Source organism: Solea senegalensis, linkage group LG20 (assembly GCF_019176455.1).
Source record: "Solea senegalensis isolate Sse05_10M linkage group LG20, IFAPA_SoseM_1, whole genome shotgun sequence".
In the NCBI taxonomy this organism is placed as follows: Eukaryota; Metazoa; Chordata; class Actinopteri; order Pleuronectiformes; family Soleidae; genus Solea; species Solea senegalensis.
In genome coordinates this window covers 18,930,235-18,949,323 of record NC_058039.1, presented here as the reverse complement: position 1 = coordinate 18,949,323, position 19,089 = coordinate 18,930,235, and the positions used below count along the sequence as shown (strand labels likewise).

The 19,089-nt window shown below is 43.4% G+C and overlaps 3 protein-coding genes and 1 non-coding gene across 4 annotated transcripts in view; 3 read left to right on the top strand and 1 right to left on the bottom strand.

The window, feature by feature from the left end:
• LOC122786657 (gamma-enolase) overlaps positions 1–15,641 on the top strand; it is an 18,507-nt gene extending 2,866 nt beyond the window's left edge. Inside the window, exons 2-13 of the mRNA XM_044053115.1 lie at positions 4,953–5,038; positions 5,187–5,282; positions 6,626–6,684; positions 7,545–7,614; positions 8,276–8,409; positions 9,301–9,392; positions 9,480–9,610; positions 9,697–9,894; positions 10,456–10,657; positions 10,758–10,866; positions 11,336–11,394; positions 14,885–15,641. Of these exons, the coding sequence (XP_043909050.1) occupies positions 4,954–5,038; positions 5,187–5,282; positions 6,626–6,684; positions 7,545–7,614; positions 8,276–8,409; positions 9,301–9,392; positions 9,480–9,610; positions 9,697–9,894; positions 10,456–10,657; positions 10,758–10,866; positions 11,336–11,394; positions 14,885–14,954 (1,305 nt within the window). The 5' untranslated portion in view covers position 4,953 and the 3' untranslated portion in view covers positions 14,955–15,641. The remainder of the gene's footprint in view (positions 1–4,952; positions 5,039–5,186; positions 5,283–6,625; positions 6,685–7,544; positions 7,615–8,275; positions 8,410–9,300; positions 9,393–9,479; positions 9,611–9,696; positions 9,895–10,455; positions 10,658–10,757; positions 10,867–11,335; positions 11,395–14,884) is intronic.
• Positions 2,279–2,351, top strand: trnak-uuu. The gene has a single exon. It is a non-coding gene; the product is annotated as a tRNA-Lys (tRNA).
• Positions 11,413–14,138, top strand: LOC122786656 (protein Daple-like). Its single transcript, XM_044053114.1, has one exon. It carries the CDS (start codon positions 12,368–12,370, stop codon positions 13,736–13,738), a length of 1,371 nt encoding a protein of 456 aa, XP_043909049.1. The 5' UTR covers positions 11,413–12,367; the 3' UTR covers positions 13,739–14,138.
• A 213-nt stretch (positions 15,642–15,854) lies between the features above and the next one.
• Positions 15,855–18,662, bottom strand: LOC122786665 (triosephosphate isomerase). The gene is made up of 7 exons (XM_044053125.1): positions 18,459–18,662; positions 17,837–17,960; positions 17,510–17,609; positions 17,317–17,434; positions 17,135–17,220; positions 16,653–16,740; positions 15,855–16,557 (listed from the first exon to the last, which is right to left on the bottom strand). Exons 1-7 carry the CDS (start codon positions 18,568–18,570, stop codon positions 16,439–16,441), a joined length of 747 nt encoding a protein of 248 aa, XP_043909060.1. The 5' UTR covers positions 18,571–18,662; the 3' UTR covers positions 15,855–16,438.
• Between the last annotated feature and the right edge of the window lie 427 nt (positions 18,663–19,089).

Sequence of the window (19,089 nt, the reverse complement as noted above, 5' to 3'; positions counted from 1 at the left end):
CATGCTTCTCTCTCTCTCTCTGCCCCATTCACTCTCTGCCTCTCTCGCCCACTCACGTGTTCTGCTTTTTTGCTGCTATATTTTCTGCTGAGCACTGCAGTCTCTGGTAGGTGTGGCGGTGTTTTCATGGGTGTCCTCTCTCTCTCTCTCTCTCTCCCTCTCTCTGTAGAGCTTACATAACAAACAGCAACGTGCTGAAACAGCAGTGGGGCGAGAGACATAGGACTAGCTGCAGAAGAGAGAGAGAGAGAGAGAGAGATGGAGATGAATTTGTGGGCGGTGACAGATCGAGAGGAAGAACATGTGTTTTTGGAAAGGAGACGAGAACGTGCAGCTGATGTCATGAATACATAATGAGGGACGTCTTTAAATACACTGTAAAAATCATCATTTTGCCTAAGAAGAAAAATAATCTTGGCAAAGAAAGTTGGACATAAAAACACAAAATAATCACATGTTAAAAAAAGAAATACTTTATGTAAATTTGTCTTAATCTGATGTTACAGCTTATACTTTAACACGTTTACAGAAGTAAAATTCACTCTCACAGATTGGGGTGTGAGTGTGTCAATAATATTCTGAAAATATAAAGTTTGAAATTCAGCTTCATCAAGTAAAAGAAGACTCATTTGTCCAGTTTTTCCAGTAGAGTCTGAAAGTGGAGAAAGATTTAATAAAGTTTCTAGACAAACAACATTTACTCGATATTTTTCTTAAAACAAGAAAAAAATACACTGTAAAAAATAAGCAGAAAAATAATCTGTCAATGGCTTTAAAACTAAAACTTTTAAGTATTTGTTTGACTGAAAAAAACAGAATGTAGGAAAGGTAAATCTTAAATTCTGTCATGTAAGAAATATTCACTTAAATCAGTTTTAATTTACTTTGATGAAACTGAATTTAAGAATGTTATACGGTAGATTTTCTTTATATTTGCACACACACACACACACACACACACACCAATCTGTGAGAGTGACTTTCTATTCATTTCACTGATATTTAAATATATTAAAGTCAACTGTAATATCTTATTTTAAGCCTTGAAAATCACATGTTCTTCATTATGTCACAGTCATATATCTATAATCTATATGTATATCTATACATATGGAATTGGATTTGTGTAATTTCAAACAACACGTTTTAAGAAGCAAATAAAATATCGATTTAAACAATGTTGTATTTTATTGTTTGAAAACTCACTTGTTTTTTGTGTTTATATTTATAATTATATAATTATTTATATTATATAATTGTGTTTATATTTACAATTATGTTGTTAGGATGTCGTTTCATTTATCTGGATATATCCTTAAATTTATCTGCTGTGAACTCAGCAAGAGGAGAGAGAGCTGGGAAAGTGTGGCAGAGGTTGTGTGTGATTGTGTAACTAAAGCAGAGAGATTGTGTGATTGTGGCGATTATGTGCGACGGAGAACGATTGAATCACATGACTGAAAAAACAAGTCAGGTGATTCACTCAGGCAATGAAGCAGCTGCAGCGTCCGACCAAAACATGTCACAAGAGTGTTTTTACTAAGCAAGGCATTGAAGCGTTCCGGTTCTGTAGAACCGTGGTTCAGGGATTGAAGCGTTCCGGTTCTGTAGAACCCTGGTTCAGGGTTTGAAGCAGGTATCATTTAAATGATGGGGCATGGTCCTCTCATATGATGGGGCGTGGCCTCACATCTTCACATGGACGAGGGTGTGTTCAGTGATGTTTACTTTAGTTTTTAATGACTTGATTTATTCACCAACAGCTCTGGTGTTCATGTTGTTCACGAGGTTTCTGTGCGGTCACATGATGTGAATCAGGGGAGACTTTGAGGATGTGATGATAAACAGGAAGAGGAGAAGCTGCTCGAAAATGCTGCTGCTGCTGATGCTGCTGATGCTGCTGAGGATGATGCTGCTGCTGATGCTCCACCCTCAGGAGACTCTACTGTTAGGAAAACTGCAGCACTGCAGGGTGGGGCTCCATAAAAGACAGCATCAGAGGGAGAGAGAGAGAGAGAGAGAGAGAGAGAGAGAGAGGGAGTCAGAGAGAGAGAGAGGGAGTCACCCCCGCACCAACCCCCTCGACGTTCCTGTATCTGCTCTTTTCTCCACCTATGATGCATTTTTGCACGTCTCACTGGCCTTGAGTACAGGCCGGAGTGGTCACATGACATTCATGTGTCCCAGAGGAGGAGGAGGAGGAGGAGCAGGAGGAGGAGCAGGAGGAGGAGGAGGAGACATGTAACATCGTCAATGAGCTCTGGTACTAACACTGGAAGCCTGGGTAGCTCAGTTGGTAGAGCATCAGACTTTTAATCTGAGGGTCCAGGGTTCAAGTCCCTGGTCAGGTGGAGTTGTGATCTCTAAGATCTTCTACTCCTCTTCTACTCCATGGGGTGAAGTAATTATTGGGCAGCCCGTGGCCAAGTGGAAAGGGAACTTGACTTGTAACCAGAGGGTCGCCGGATCCCCAATGCTCCCCGGGTGCTACTCAGTGTGGCAGCCCACTGCTCCTAATTCTAGGAGGGGTCAAAATGCAGAGGAATACTTTCCCTAAGGGGATTAATAAAAAAAAAAAACTAAGCTATTGAGGAAGTTAATGTTTACTAATTAAAACTAGAATCAAATCACAGAAGTGTTTTACTTCATCCTGTCATCACAATTCAGCCGTTAGAACAAGTCTGAAATTTAAACAAAAGACTCGGCTCATGTTCACGTCTTTATCTCACTGTTAGACACACTTTACAACAGGGAACTGAAGTCTGCTGCCTCGTGTGGTCACTTTGTGTCACTGAGGTTAATCTGAATGTACTTGTGCATACTCCTGTACTTGTGCATACTCCCGTACTTGTGCATACTCCCGTACTTGTGCGTACTTGTGCATACTCCCGTACTTGTGCATACTCCCGTACTCGTGTGTACTTGTGCATACTCCGTGTGTACTTGTGCATACTCCCGTACTTGTGCGTACTCCCGTACTTGTTCGTACTTGTGTGTACTCCTGTACTAGGTACTTGTGTGTACTCCTGTACTCTCTGTACTTGTCGTCCTTGTGCATACTCCCGCTGTGCATACTCCCTACTTGTGCGTACTCCCATACTTGTGTATACTTGTGCATACTCCGTACCTGTGCATACTCCCATACTTGTGTGCTCCCCTGTGCGTGCTCCCATACTTGTGTGTACTTGAGCACTTGTGCATACTCCGTACTTGTGTATACTTGCATACTCGTACCTGTGCATACTTGTCTCCGTGCTTGTGTGTACTTGTGCCTATTACATACTTGTGCATACTCGTGCTTGGACCCTGCGATACGTCTCCGTACTTGTTACGTACTTGTGTGTACTCCTGTACTTGTGTGTATTCCGTACTTGTACCTCTTGTGCACTTGTGCATACTCCGTGTGCGTACTCGTTACTGTCGTGCTCCCCATACTAGTGCGTACTTGTGCCTACTCCGTCTGTGAGTACTCCTGCTTGTCGCGTACTCCGTACTTGTGAGTACTCCTGTACTTGTGCATACTCCGTACTTGTGTGTACTTCCATACCTGTCGTTGTGCATACCCGTACTTGTGTGTACTTGTGTGTACTCCTGTACCTGTGCGCGTGCCTGCATACTCCCGTACCCGCGCCGTACTTGTGCGTACTCCCGTACTTGTGCATACTCCTGTACTTGTGCGTACTCCCGTACTTACATTACATGTGCATACTTGTGCGTACTTACATTACATGTGCATACTTGTGCGTACTTACATTACATGTGCGTACTTGTGCGTACTTGTGTTTCCTGTTGGAAAGGTCTGATAAAGACGTTCTTAAACTGATGCCATCACATTCCTCATAGTAACAAAAACATGTTTTTCTTCTTCACACTCACACAGTCAGAGTGTGAGCGTGAGTTCCTGCATCATCGTCGTCACTGTTGCTATAGCTGGTTCAGGAGCTCTGCTGCTGCCGTGCGCTCTGCCCTACTTAGTCCAAGGCTGGAGCTGGTTTATTAAAGAGCCTGACGGCGCCTGGAGATACTTCTTCCCCTGCAGTGGAGCTGCAGGATTTTCCGATCAGTGTCTCCCCAGAGACAGAGTGAAGAAAGAAAAACTGCAGCAGTGAAGAGCTGTGAAAGACAGCTTCTTTACTTTGATAACCCTCATTACACTGATAATAAAGGAGGGAGGTGATGAGTCGCAGGAGGAGAGAGAAGAGGCGGACTGTTCCAAGAAAACTGCACCGTAATTAAATAAAATACAGTCAGGACATTTAATTATGATCATTTAGGATGTGAATTTAGAGAGAAAAACTCTGATTTTCTCTCTAAATTCACATCAGTTTGTGTCTACGACATCTTAAGAACACGTTCACGTCTTTATCTCACTGTTACACAGACTTTACCAACAGGAAACTGAAGTTTGTAACACACTCACTCTCCCACACCAAAGTCCACAGAGAACATCAGTGATTCTAACATCATCACACACAGGAGTTGTTGATCCACTGCTGCCTCCATCACTACCTTCTAATGTCGTTGAGATTGACCTCAGTGACCACACGAGGCAGCAGAGGACCAGCAGCTGCTGTGTCCCTGCAGCTAACATCACATGAGGAGGTTTGGTGTGGGCGGAAAAAAGCCAAATCATGTTGAGATAAAAATGTATTCAGCTTCAAACAGATTCATCATTTATGAGTCACTGCTGAGTTTTCATTTCAGGAAGATTACAGTAACTGCAGTGTGTGTGTGTGTGTGTGTGTGTGACAGAGAATCTGTCGTGTTATCTTCTCGTCCAACTCTCCCAGGTCATTCTGTGTATCTGTGATCTGTTCAGTCTGAAGCAATTCACAGTTTCTCTCTGTCTCTCTGTCTGTCTCTCTCTATCTGTCTGTGTCAATCTCTCTGTGTGTCTCTCTCTGTCTGTGTCTCTCTCTCTGTCTGTGTCTCTCTCTGTCTGTGTCTCTCAGGATGTCGATGGTCAGCATCGTTGCCAGGGAGATCTTGGACTCCCGGGGAAACCCCACTGTGGAAGTGGACCTTCACACAGAAAAAGGTGACCAGTGACGAGGAACACAAACCATAAGGACGTGGGCTCAGGGTCATGATGTCGTAAATTTACACAAACATATGACCTGTCAGATTAGTGAAGGATGTTCCAGTGTAATGATGTCATGGTAACACAGTGTAAATGTCTCTCTCAGGTGTGTTCAGGGCAGCTGTGCCCAGCGGAGCGTCCACAGGTATCTATGAAGCTCTGGAGCTGCGAGATGGAGACAAGAGCCGCTACAAGGGCAAAGGTGCGACGGCAAATCCACAAATCCATGGCAGACATGAGACGTTCTTTTAGAAACATAAAGCTGCACATGCTCAGTGTGTGAAGACACTTCTCCCTTTAATCCACATGAGGGATGAACTTATAAACATTTAGTCCATATTAAAATAACAAAAAAAATGGACTTATGTTTCACATTTTGCCAGCTTGTATTTACATTTAAATATGAATTTTTCCATCAATGATTTTGTGTCCTGTAATTATGATGAACTGTCCTTGTATATATGTGTATATATATATACATATACACATATATGTATATATGTGTATATGTATACATATAAACACACACATGTGTATATATATCCATACATATATGTATATACAGTATATAGATATATAGTCTTTATGTTAAACTAATTGCTAATGTTCTGCTATTTGATCTCATATAATAACATCAAACTGGACTAGCAACTGTTCGTCTTTATGTTAAGGTAATTGCTAATGTTCTGCTATTTAATCTCATATAATAACATCAAACTGGACTAGCTACTGTTCGTCTTTATGTTAAGCTAACTGCTAATGTTCTGCTATTTAATCTCATATAATAACATCAAACTGGACTAGCTACTGTTCGTCTTTATGTTAAGCTAACTGCTAATGTTCTGCTATTTAATCTCATATAATAACATCAAACTGGACTAGCTACTGTTCGTCTTTATGTTAAGCTAACTGCTAATGTTCTGCTATTTAATCTCATATAATAACATCAAACTGGACTAGCTACTGTTCGTCTTTATGTTAAGCTAACTGCTAATGTTCTGCTATTTAATCTCATATAATAACATCAAACTGGACTAGCTACTGTTCGTCTTTATGTTAAGCTAACTGCTAATGTTCTGCTATTTAATCTCATATAATAACATCAAACTGGACTAGCTACTGTTGTCTTTATGTTAACTAACTGCTAATGTTCTGCTACATATAACATCAACTGGACTAGCTATGCTAACTGCTAATGTTCATCTCATATAATAACATCAAACTGGACTAGCAACTGTTCGTCTTTATGTTAAGGTAATTGCTAATGTTCTGCTATTTAATCTCATATAATAACATCAAACTGGACTAGCTACTGTTCGTCTTTATGTTAAGCTAACTGCTAATGTTCTGCTATTTAATCTCATATAATAACATCAAACTGGACTAGCTACTGTTCGTCTTTATGTTAAACTAACTGCCAACTCCTTGTCGGGATTCTTGTAAAACAAAGTAAGTGATGTCAAATAAACTTGTGTGTATTCCATGGTCTGTTCAGGGATGGAAACAGATCTCATATGAATTCTTTTCTCTTTCTTCTTCTCACAGGTGTTTTAAAGGCGGTCGGTCACATCAACGACACTCTGGGTCCAGCTCTTATAGCCTCTGTAAGTCCCCAAACGTCCACACTGTCCATATGTCTTCATTCATTTGAATGAAGTCAAAGACTCTAAATGCCAGAAGCAGAACAGGAAATGGAATCAGCTAACAAGGAGAGATAAATGTAATGAATCCGTTTTATCTGCCGGTGAAAATGTGATGAAAACAACTTTGAACGGAGGAGACGCAGCCGATCAATGAACACATGATTATGGGGTGTGTACGAGCAGACAGGAAGCTGTTCAATATTTAACAGGAAAGAGAACAGAAATCTCATCATAATAATAAAGAGGATTACACTAGAGTTCCTGAGTAATGTCTTTGTGGTTATATGAGGTATTTCTTCAGTCACTCAGCAAAAGGCTGATGTGCTAAGAATATGTTAATCCTTTTTATTTCAAAATTAAAAGCTTCTTTCAAGTCCAAACTGAAGTTTGTAAACCACTCATTCTCCCACACCAAAGTCCAGAGAGAAAATCAGTGATGTTAGCTGCTGGTCCTCTGCTGCCTCGTGTGGTCACTTTGTGTCACTGACGTCACTCTGAACGAAGGATTTTAAAAGCTGAATTTAGTAAAAAAAACAAACATTAGAAGTTAGTGATGGAGGCAGCAGTGGGTGTGTGTGTGTGTTAAAATCACTGATTTTCTCTGTGGACTTTGGTGTGGGAGAGTGAGTGGTTTACACACTTCAGTTTCTGTTGGAAAAGTCTGTCTAATGACAAGATACAGCAGTGAAAATATAAAGTGAGGCTAAAATCATATTTTCCTTTAATTTGAATTATTTTCAGGTTTAAAATTGTTTATTTAAATAATACAGTGTAAACGTCATAAATGTCTTGTGTGTGTGTGTGTGTGTGCGCGACTGCAGGGCATCAGCGTGGTGGAGCAGGAGCAGCTGGACAACATGATGATCGAGATGGACGGCACGGAAAACAAATGTGAGACCACAGACACCACGTGACGGTCGTCATCTCAGACACCAAACAGTCTTTAAATGAATGACGTCAACATGAAACCTGTGCAACCAAACCGTAGCAGAGATTTACAACATCTCTATTACCTTTGATTTATTTATTTTACCCCATTATATCATCGCTCAGGGAGCTGAGGACCTACTGTGTATTGAGCAGTAAAACATGCAGTGTTTACTTACATCAGCTCTGACTGTGGTGAGCGCCCCCTGCTGCTGAGAACCAGCCTGACACTTAACACAAAACACTCACTTCATAAAATCTACGTCAGTTTAAGAACACGTTCACGTCTTTATCTCACTGTTACACACACTTTACAACAGGAAACTGAAGTTTGTAAAACACTCACTCTCACACACCAAAGTCCACAGAGACAACCAGTGATTTTAACATCACACACACACACACACACACACACACACACTGCTGTGAAATCCTCATCAGTGACACAAAGTGACCACACGAGGCAGCAGAGGACCAGCAGCTAAAATCTCTGGTTTTCTCTCAGGACTTTGGTGTGGGAGAGTGAGTGGTTTACAAAGTCTGTCTCACAGTGAGATAAAGACGTGAACATGTGAGAGTTTATCGACCAAAAGAGTAACTTCCTGTCTGTCTCTCTGTCAAACAGCTCAGTTCGGTGCTAACGCTATCCTCGGCGTGTCTCTCGCCATCTGTAAGGCCGGTGCAGCAGAGAAAGACGTCCCCCTGTACCGCCACATAGCTGACCTGGCTGGAAACACAGAGTTGGTGCTGCCGGTTCCTGTAAGGAACACACACACACACACACACACACACACACACACACACACACATGCACTTGCTGCATGCACCGCGCCGCGCCTGCACACACACATTGCCGCACTTTACACTTGGCGCACTCACACCGCGCAGCACGCGCTCACTCACACACATGCACACACGCATGCTGCGCGCGCGCATACACCGCACTCACACCGCGCGCTGCACAGCTGCCGCATCACACCTCATGCACACACACAGCACAAACGCATCCCCACACACACCAGGCCCGCACCTACCACGCACCGCACACACACGCACGCACACGCACACCACGCACACACACACACCCACCTGCGCCTGCACACCACACACATGCACACACACACACTCCACACACACACACACACCCACACACACACACACACACATCGCACACATAGCACACCTCACGCACACCACTCACTCACACACGCGCTGCACTTGCGCACGCACTCATCGCGTTCTGCAGCCTTCCACCCACACACACATGCACACCCACACACACACGCACACGCGTTGGCAGGTGACTAACAGAGAGCACCAGGGTGTGAAATCCTGACTTGGATCAGCGATGTGATCGTGTTATTGTGTTATTGTAAACGAGCCGCTCAACAAATGTCTTGACAAACCACAGTGAACGACACTCACACTGCTCTGACTCGTCAATCACAGGATTTAGTGTGAACGCGCCGTAACACGGACACAACAATAATCTCATTCATTTTGTATCTTTGTACGATTTTGCTTTGTGTGATTTTTTACGTTCCCAAAGTCAAGCATTTGCGTTACGCTCTGTGTTTGAACTCAAAGTTAATTATTGGATGTTTTTTTAACTGCTGTACATGTGCATGAGTAATGGAGATGAACTTTCAGGCATTTAACGTGATTAACGGAGGATCTCACGCGGGAAACAAACTGGCCATGCAGGAGTTTATGGTTCTTCCTGTCGGAGCCGAGTCTTTCAAGTGAGAATTCAACACTTTGACATGTTTTTATGTTTTCTTCTCCGGGAAAATAAAACGGTATAAATTGTCCCTGCTGTCTTGTGTCAGGGAGGCGTTGAGAATAGGATCGGAGCTGTACCACACACTGAAGGGAGTGATTCAGCAGAAATACGGGCAGGACGCCACCAATGTCGGCGACGAGGGCGGCTTCGCTCCAAACATCCTGGAGAACAGTGAGGGTGAGCAGAGCAGCACGGCGGTTCATTCAAAGCTTTGTGTCGTGTGGATTATTTGTCCCACTGATTGTGTCTTTGTCCTCGTCCAGCTCTGGACCTGCTGCAGACGGCCATAGAGAAGGCCGGCTTCACTGACAAGGTGGTGGTTGGGATGGACGTGGCCGCCTCAGAGTTTTACCGCGAAGGGAAATATGACCTGGACTTTAAATCCCCACCAGATGCAGAGAGACACATCAGTGGAGAAGAGCTGGCTGACATCTACCAGGGCTTTGTCAACAACTACCCAGGTGTGTGACCTCTGAACTCAGCCAGAGACGACTGGAAGTTACAGTTCAGGTGTTCTTAAAGCGAGGTCGAGTGAGGTTCGAGGGACACGCTCAGTTAAAACATGAAGCATTTATTAAAACCACATAACAGTCAGTGAGAGTCTGTGATTGAAGTCTTTATATCACTCAACAGGAAACACTAACCTCTACTGCTGCCTCGTGTGGTCACTTTTGTCACTAGCATGAATCCAAACAAAGGATTCACTAAAGTAAGACATGAGAACTTAGTGATGGAGGCAGCAGTGGAACAACAACTCCTGTGTGTGTGTGTGTGTGATGTTAAAATCACTGATTTTCTCTATGAGGTTTGGTGTGAGAGAGTGAGTGTGGTTAATGAACTGTCGGAAAAGTCTGTGTCACAGTGAGATAAAGACGTGAGCACGTAAACTGACATAAACTGAGTCTTTTATTCTGTTTTCAGTCATGTAGAGGATGTGTCAGTACCTCAAACATCTACACTTCAATACGCTACGCTTCAATAATAATAACAACAAAAATACAATACCTTTATTTTGGCCTCAGTTGTGTCCATCGAGGACCCGTTCGACCAGGACGACTGGGAGGCCTGGTCCCGGCTCACGGCCCGTGTGGGGATCCAGGTTGTTGGAGACGACTTGACGGTGACTAACCCCAAGAGGATAGAGAAAGCTGCGGAGGAGCGAGCCTGCAACTGTCTGCTGCTCAAAGTCAACCAGATCGGCTCCGTCACCGAGGCCATACAGGCGTACGTGAAACAGAACCCGACTCACGGACAGAGGAGTCGACCGCACGTTATTTTCACCAAATGTCTCAACAGCTCCTCCCATGTTGTGTTTGTGTCTCAGGTGTAAACTGGCCCAGGCCAACGGCTGGGGTGTGATGGTCAGCCATCGCTCCGGAGAGACGGAGGACACCTTCATCGCCGACCTGGTGGTGGGACTGTGCACTGGACAGGTACACCGGCACCGATTCACTCGAAACACGACGACGTAGAAAAGAGTCCAGTCCCAAAATCCAGTCCTTTACTCAAAAATCAAAAACCAACCCAAGTCACTGAAGGTGCAGACGGGCAGCCATGACAGTCTGGCAAAAACATACACAGAGGTTAACAGGGTGGAAATGGGCGTGGTCAGGTAAGCAGCAGGAACAGGAAGCAGGAAAGCAGGAGGTTGAAGTCGCCTCTTAATCAAAAGCTCAAGACAGTTCTTTCCGGCCTCATCTCAACTTCCTGTGTCACATTTATTCCAAATTAAAAGCACTTTGTTTTCACAACATTGCAGTGTCATTTCCTGGAATCGTTCCATAAACTTGACCATCGTAAATGAATGAAAATCTAAATCACTAAAATAGTGAATAATAACAAGCTTCAGATTAACGATTAAAAATAAAAATGAAATCAATCTCATTCAACTCTCTGTTGCAGATTAAGACCGGTGCCCCCTGCAGATCTGAGAGACTGGCCAAGTACAACCAGCTGATGAGGTCAGTGAGCTGCACACACACAATCATATATTATCATAAGTACATATGTTCACCTGCCACTTTATTAGGTACATTTGATTCTTTATTGTCATTTCTACATGTGACACGTCAAAACACAATGTGGTGAATGCATCAGTGCATCAGAATTTATATATATTTATATATATATACATGGTATACTCAGTCAGGGTCCTGTAGTATTCCACTTCACCATCGGGGGGGCGGTACCAAGTCTTGTGAATCCCTAAATTTATCACAATTACGCTGTGAATTTCCCCATTACAGGACTAATAAAGGGTTATCTTATCTTAATTACACCAGGTGCACCTTTGATCTGCCTTGAAGAGTTCAAATGCATCAAAGGCAACCCTTCATATAAGTGTATATATAATGCGTACATATATAAATGTATATGTGTATAGAGAGAGACCGGTTTCCCATAATAAATGACCGTGAAGTAAGTGGTGAGTGTAAAACTGTGGAAAGGTTTTTGGAAGGAGAAGGACTTTGATCTGCGATGGGAGACTTTGAACTTCTGAGGAACTGCAGAGAGGAAGTTGTGAACTTCCGAGCCGTGGGGGGCAGCATTGCATCGCTCAGTGTACAGCTTTACTGTTATTGGAAGAAGGATGAGACAGAGATGAGAGGATGAGAAGAACCGTGATTAAGAACTTCAAACTGCGGTGGACAGCATTGCATGTCTTAAAAGAAGAAGGGGAATCCTCAAAACTGTGGGTGGAGTTTCACAAAAGAGATATAAGTGGATCAAACATCTATTACAAATTGTAATAGAAACAATTATGTTTATATCACTACCAACCAGCTATTGAGAATATAAAGCCACAGTAAGAGGTTTTCTTCCTGTGGAGGGCAGCGTTGGACCTCTAAATGCGCAGGCTGACAAAATTAGACAAAGAAGTAGAAGAACCCCAGAACCTTCAAGAACCTCTGTGAAGTCGGTGTTTGGCCTGAGATGATGGAGCAGACGATTGCTATTCAGGCCGGGATGATCAGGGATCTCCATGCCAAGCTGGAGATGGACACAGGAGAGAAGAAGTCTCTGAATCATGCACATCAGCAGCAGCTCCAGGTCCTGCATCACGAGCTGGAGGCTCTGAAAGACACCAACCTGGAGCTCGCTGACAAAATTGCCATCGAGGAGGACGTCAGCTACAAGCTGATGACTCAGACTGTCGCGCTCTCTGAGGAGCTGCAGATGCAGACGCTAAAGACAGACTCTCTGGCAAAGGAGAACAAGTCTTTGATTGTCAGGCTGGAGACCAAAGAGAAGGAGTCAATTTCTATGGAAGCTCATCGTGAGCTAGTTGAGCATCTGCGTCTGGAGTCCAAGGACCTGAAAGACACCAACCAGGAGCTCAGTGATAAACTTCAGACTGAGACAAAGAAGAACGAGTCTCTGACAAAAGAGAATGAGTCTCTGTCAAGAGAGAACAAGTTTTGGTTAAAAGAGAACAAGACTCTGTCTACGGAGAACAAGTCGTTGATTGCCAAGCTGGAGACCAGAGAGAAGCAGTGTCTTTCACTGAATGCACATCAGGAGCAGTTTGAAGACCTTCATCTGGAGCTCCATGGTCTTAAAGACAACAACCTGGAGCTCTCTGGTAAGCTGCAGACGGAGATAAAAAAGTTTGAGTCTCTGACCGCTGAGCTGGAGGAGCAGAGGACCTGCAGTCAGAAGCTGAGAAACAAGCTGCAGAAACATAAAGATGCTCAGCAGAAAGCATGTGATGCTGTGGATCAGTCCCGGGACGTCACCGAGGAGCTCTGCCACAAAATGGACGCCCTGAAAGCAACAAACCAGCAGCTTGTCACCAAGCTCCAGACTGAGGAGGAGCTCAGCTGCCAACTCCAGGCTCTGGTGGATGAACTCTCCTCCTGCCTGGAGATGGAGACCAAAAAGAAGGCGTCTCTGACAAAAGAGAACCAAGTTCTGGCCGCCAAGTGGGAGGAGGAGCACACCAGGAGAACGGAGCTTCAACAGGAGCTGGAGAGCACGAAAGAAGACAAGTCCAGGATGGCCATGCAGCTCCAAACAGAGAGGCAGGCCTTCATCCGAGCCCTGGAGCTCCACGAGACCAAGGTCTACAAAGTGAGGAAGGGGAGGAGTTTGTTTTTCAAGCGAGTCTGGTGCTTCCTGGGTTTTAGGAAAACAAGGAAGGAAAAGCAGCTGGAACCACTGCGAAATAAGACTCTGACATCTCAGCATGAACACAGCAGTAAGAGATGTACGATGCCATCGTCTTCTGACTGGAAAAAGACAGCGTGGCCACGGAACCCCGGTTCTGTCTTCCCTCCACGGGCTTCCTGTCCGGTTCAGGGTTGATTTTAAGGTTTTTAAATGGACTGGCGTCATATGAATACATCATCTCCAGACTCCTGTCAGAGTCACGAGATCCTCGTGGAGCCTTTTTCAGGGGCTGCCCTCAGTCTGTGGAACAGTTTACCTTTTCACTGTAGAAAACCATGTGACAAAAACTCTGACCAAACTTAAATGTGAGGGGTGGGACAAACTGGTGAGAACCAATCAGCGTTGTGATGTCTTTACGAGGTGCAGAGGTCAGGAAGACGATACACGAGGACAGCGGCGTTAGGAAGAACCGACAAGAGATGACGTACGACGGAATTTCACGTACCATGTCAAATAGTGGACATAAAGTATGACGCAATTGCGTAATAAGAACACTGATGACAGGAAATGTGACATCTGCGTGTGAGACTTTTTTTTCTTTAAATGTCCAGTGCGTGACAACAGTGTTGGTGTCACCTCGTGTGTGTGTGAGCAGCAGGGAGAGGAGGAGGGGCAGTGGCGAGGAGGAGGTTGGGATTAGCGTCTTAATCCTGCTGACAAGACGCAGGAGCATTAAACAGTGATAATAAATGCTAATCACAACAAGCTGTGTGTGTTTTTGACGATGTTTGATAGAGTGAAAAAACACAGGTCGTCTTTGTTGCTTAGTAACAGAAAATAACTGTTCTCCAACAGGAAGTGTTAGCGACGCTGCGACTCAACCACGATCGTTTGGTTTAAATTTGTGCATGTTTTAAATAAACATGCACAAATGAATGAATGAATGAAACATCACTTATATGAGCAAACTGTTAAAAGATCTCGTCATTGTGCAAAAACATCGCTAGCGTGACAAAAGTCACAAGTTTCATGGCAAACGGTTTGAAATTCGCCAAACGATTGGTTGCCATGGCCACGCCCCCCTTTGAATCCACAAAACCTATCGTTAATGTTTTGATGTGAACGGACACATTTTTCACGAACGAGTCTTTTCGTGTACGCAAATCGCCAAAATTGGGCGCCAACATTTAAATTGGCTGACTTCCAGTTGAGTTGAAGCCATGGTCCCCATGGACTTTTTTGTTCGGTTTGGGCTGTGACATGTTCCCGCCAACTTTATTTGACTTAATTAGAGCTTTGAATTATTATTTTCCTCTTTAACTTTTCTTTTCTTTCCTGCAGGATCGAGGAAGAGTTGGGAGACCAAGCTCGGTTTGCAGGCCATAACTTCAGGAACCCGAGTGCACTGTGAAACTGGAGAGACAGACAGACACACAGACAGACAGACAGACACACACACACACAAACAGGGAATGAGCCATGTACAAAAACACGGAAAAAACAACCACAAAATAAGTCCAGCAAAAAATAGATAGAAATAAAATATGCACTGAAATAATATGTGGAGACATAATGCTGCACGCACACACACACACACACACTCACAGAGTTGGCGATGCAACACGCACTCGTGCACACGCAGGAGAATATTATGAAAATATGAAGCTCTATAAGCCAGACATGCACTGTTACTGTAGTTTTAAACGAGGACGGAGCTGCAAAAATAAAGATTACAGAGTTCGAGTCATTCTAGAATATAAAGTTTAGACTGAAGCACGCGACTGAACGAGAATCAACAAACATCAATTTCAGGGACTGGAGTGATGTAAACAATAAACAACAACAACAACACAAACACACTCACCTGACCCGACACTGACGTACCTGCACTCCGCCCACTTCTGTCCACTCCTCCTCCTTCTCATCGTGTCTAACTCATTTTTTTGTGATTCTGATCATTTGTCATTAACAAAAATGAAAAAACAAAACCACCACCTTTGTTCCCTGGGTTTCTCCTGAATGTCCAGTAGATTAGCTGTGTCAACCAAGAAGAAGAAAGTGAATTTAAAGAGAATAATACAAAAAAATGCTTGTCATTGAAAATAATGTGAAATAATATGTGAAATAAAATATGACAATAATTTACAATTTCAACCAAACTTGTGTTTGTCATTTTTTTTATCTGTTTCAACTAAATTCACAGCAAATTTTAACCATTTTTTTTTATTTAGTCGATATTAGCTTCTGGAGTGCAAGTGACACCAGCAGAGGGCGCCACCTGAGCTCTGATTAAAAAAACAAAGTGCATACATTTTCTTTCTTGTTTGTCTTTATTAGTTTTGTTTCTTACATCCGACATCTCCATCCAACAACGCGGCGTTAACGTTAACAAACATTCATTTAGCATTTAGCGTCTATAGACCTCCGTTAGCTGACGTCACGCAATCCCATCATGCAATACTCGGTGGAAGTTGGAAGGAAGGAAGTTGCGCTATTTAGGATGAGGGAGGATTTAAAGTGATAGTGAACTCTCAGCACATTTACTTTAACAGAAGCTTTTCCTGCCAACATGGCGGCGTGAACACCGAGTCACATGACGTCTACAAATTAAAAGCCCTGCGTCATCAGTATTCATGCAAACACAACATTGTGAAGAAAAAAAACAACGGTTAAACCTGACAAACAAAAACACCACAGTAACTTATTTTCAGATCAGTATTTTAAATATATTAAATCTACATACTGCACCTTTAAAGCTGATCATTCAATTTGAATGTAATTTACATTTAAAAGACGTTAAAGTGTAAATTAGACAAATAAAATAACGCAGTGAAATTTACTAACAGAGAGGATTCTACTCGGTTGATTCAAAGGTCAAAGTGCGTCTACGTCGGTTTAAGCGCGGGCGTTGATGATGTCGATGAACTCTGGCTTCAGGGAAGCCCCACCCACCAGGAATCCGTCAACGTCGCTTTGAGACGCAAGTTCTCTGCAGTTCGCTGCCGTCACCGAACCTGGACGACAAAAAACAAAACATACACTTGTGAATGTCAGATTTTACAGTTTCATTTCTTTTCTTTCTTTAATCAGCAGAGAGAAGGTCACTGACCTCCATAGATGATTCGCACTGAGTCGGCCGCGTCATCAGACACGTGAGCTCTGAGCCACGCCCTCAGCTTCTCATGGACCGACTGAGCCTAGACACACACACACACACACACAGAGGACATCGCAACGACTCACATTAAATTCCTGGAGACTTACTCTAACCTTAATCTGCATTTTAGCCACTAAACAAGAAACTCAGCTAATAAAATCTACATCACTCTCCCACACCAAATCAGTGATTTTAGCTCACAGGGACACAGGAGCTGCTGGTCCTCTGCTGCCTCGTGTGGTCACTTTGTGTCACTGAGGTCAATGTGAACGAAGGATTTCACAAGCAGAATTCACAACTCACAAGAACTTAGTGATGGAGGCAGCAGTGGATCAACAACTCCTGTGTGTGTGAGTGGTTTACAAACTTCAGTTTCCTGTTGGAAAATGTCACTGTGGTCACATGTCAAACAGCAGAAGGCGTGGTCCTGTTACCTGCTCAGGTGTGGCAGTTCTTCCTGTTCCGATCGCCCACACAGGTTCGTACGCGAGCACCACTTTTCCCCAGTCGCTCACATTCTCTGCAACAGGAAGACAACGACACGACAGAATCTCACAGCTGATGCAGCTGATGATCATTCTCATCATCCATTCATCTGTCACTTATTTTTAGCGACCTGCGATGACCTGCGTCTGCGCGTACACCACTTCCTCCGTGCTTCCGTCCTCGCGCTGCTCCAGCGTCTCGCCGACGCAGGCGACGACGCACACGTCGCTGAGCAGAGCGTGAGACACCTGAGGACAGAAGACACACATGCAGAGTTCACCTGTGTGTGTGTGTGTGTGTGTGAGATGCTCCCGTCTTCTTACCTTCTGACCAATCAGCTCGTCGCTTTCCCCAAACACGTGTCGGCGCTCCGAGTGTCCCAGTACGACCCAGTCTGCTCCACAGTCCTTTATCATGGCAGGACTGCAGGGGTCAGGGTCAAAGGTCAAATATATCTGTCTTACACCTGGTTGTTCAGTCGTGTCGCACGTACTCTGACGCCAACAAGATGCAATTACTCATATGACCAGTAGGGGCAGTGGAGTACTGCATTTACTCCTCATTTCTGAGGAACTGATTCAATTTAGGACTAAATGTGGTAGTTAAGGTTAACGGGTTATGGTTAGTGTGTGTGTGTGTGTGTGTAAGACCTGATTTCCCCTGTAAACGCTCCTTTCTCCACTTTGTAACAATTTTGTGCAGCGACTCCGAACCTGGGATCCAGACCGGACCTAGCGAAGTCCAAGTAGATGGAGGGCGCGGCGCAGACCACCTCTGAACACATAATAGTGATAATAATAATAATAATATGTTTATAAAGAAGAAAGTAGAAAATATTCACATTTAAGAAGCTGAAAAATGACAGAAAGTAGAAAATATTCACAGTAAAGAAGCTGAAAAATGACAGAAAGTAGAAAATATTCACATTAAAGAAGCTGAAATGACAGAAAGTAGAAAATATTCACATTTAAGAAGCTGAAAAACGACAGAAAGTAGAAAATATTCACATTAAATAAGCTGAAAAATGACAGAAACTTTAAACTTAAGAACATTTTATATCAGAAAAGGACTTTTGATACTTAAATACAGAAAATGTCATAAACTTTTACTAAAGTAATATTATATTAGAAAAGTGACTTTAATTTCTACCAAAGTCATTTTCTGGTCACATACCTTTATACAACACTGCATAAAAGTAGGTATTTGAGTGACTGTACTGAGGTCACGTAACAGTCACGTCACCACACACACACACACCACACAGCGCTGTACCTGTGTCCTCGTGCAGACTCGCCGTGTTTAACGTGTTCATCACTTCTAACAAACTCTCTTTGTTTCCGTTCATTTTCCAGTTTCCTCCCACGAAGAAGCGTCTGGACGCCATTTTGTCGTTAGTGTCAGGCCGCAGAAGGAGCGAGGAGCGCGGGGAGCAGAGGATGAGAAGGTCCCGGTAAAGAAGAAGGAGGAGAAACGACCTGAGGCTACGTCACGGACTGTCGTAAATAAAGCTGCAGCACTGACCCCTGCTGGTCACATGTGGTATTACGTGGAGAATGACCAGCAGCAGAAGTTTAACATTGACTTTTAAAGGTTGTTAAAGGACTCAAAAATGATATCTGTATACACACTGTATACACACTGTATACACACTGTATACACACTGTATACACATTGTATACACATTGTATACACACTGTATACACACTGTATACACATTGTATACACACATACAGGTACACTTCAACTGTGAGAGACAGAATGTGGAAAGAAAATCCTTTAATTAACAGCTCTATATTAACTCAAATTAATCTATCCTTATTAACTGGATATGTGCCCCAAACGTTTAAAATAGCAGTTATTAAACCCCTTCTCAAAAAAGCGACCCTTGACCCAGATATTTTAG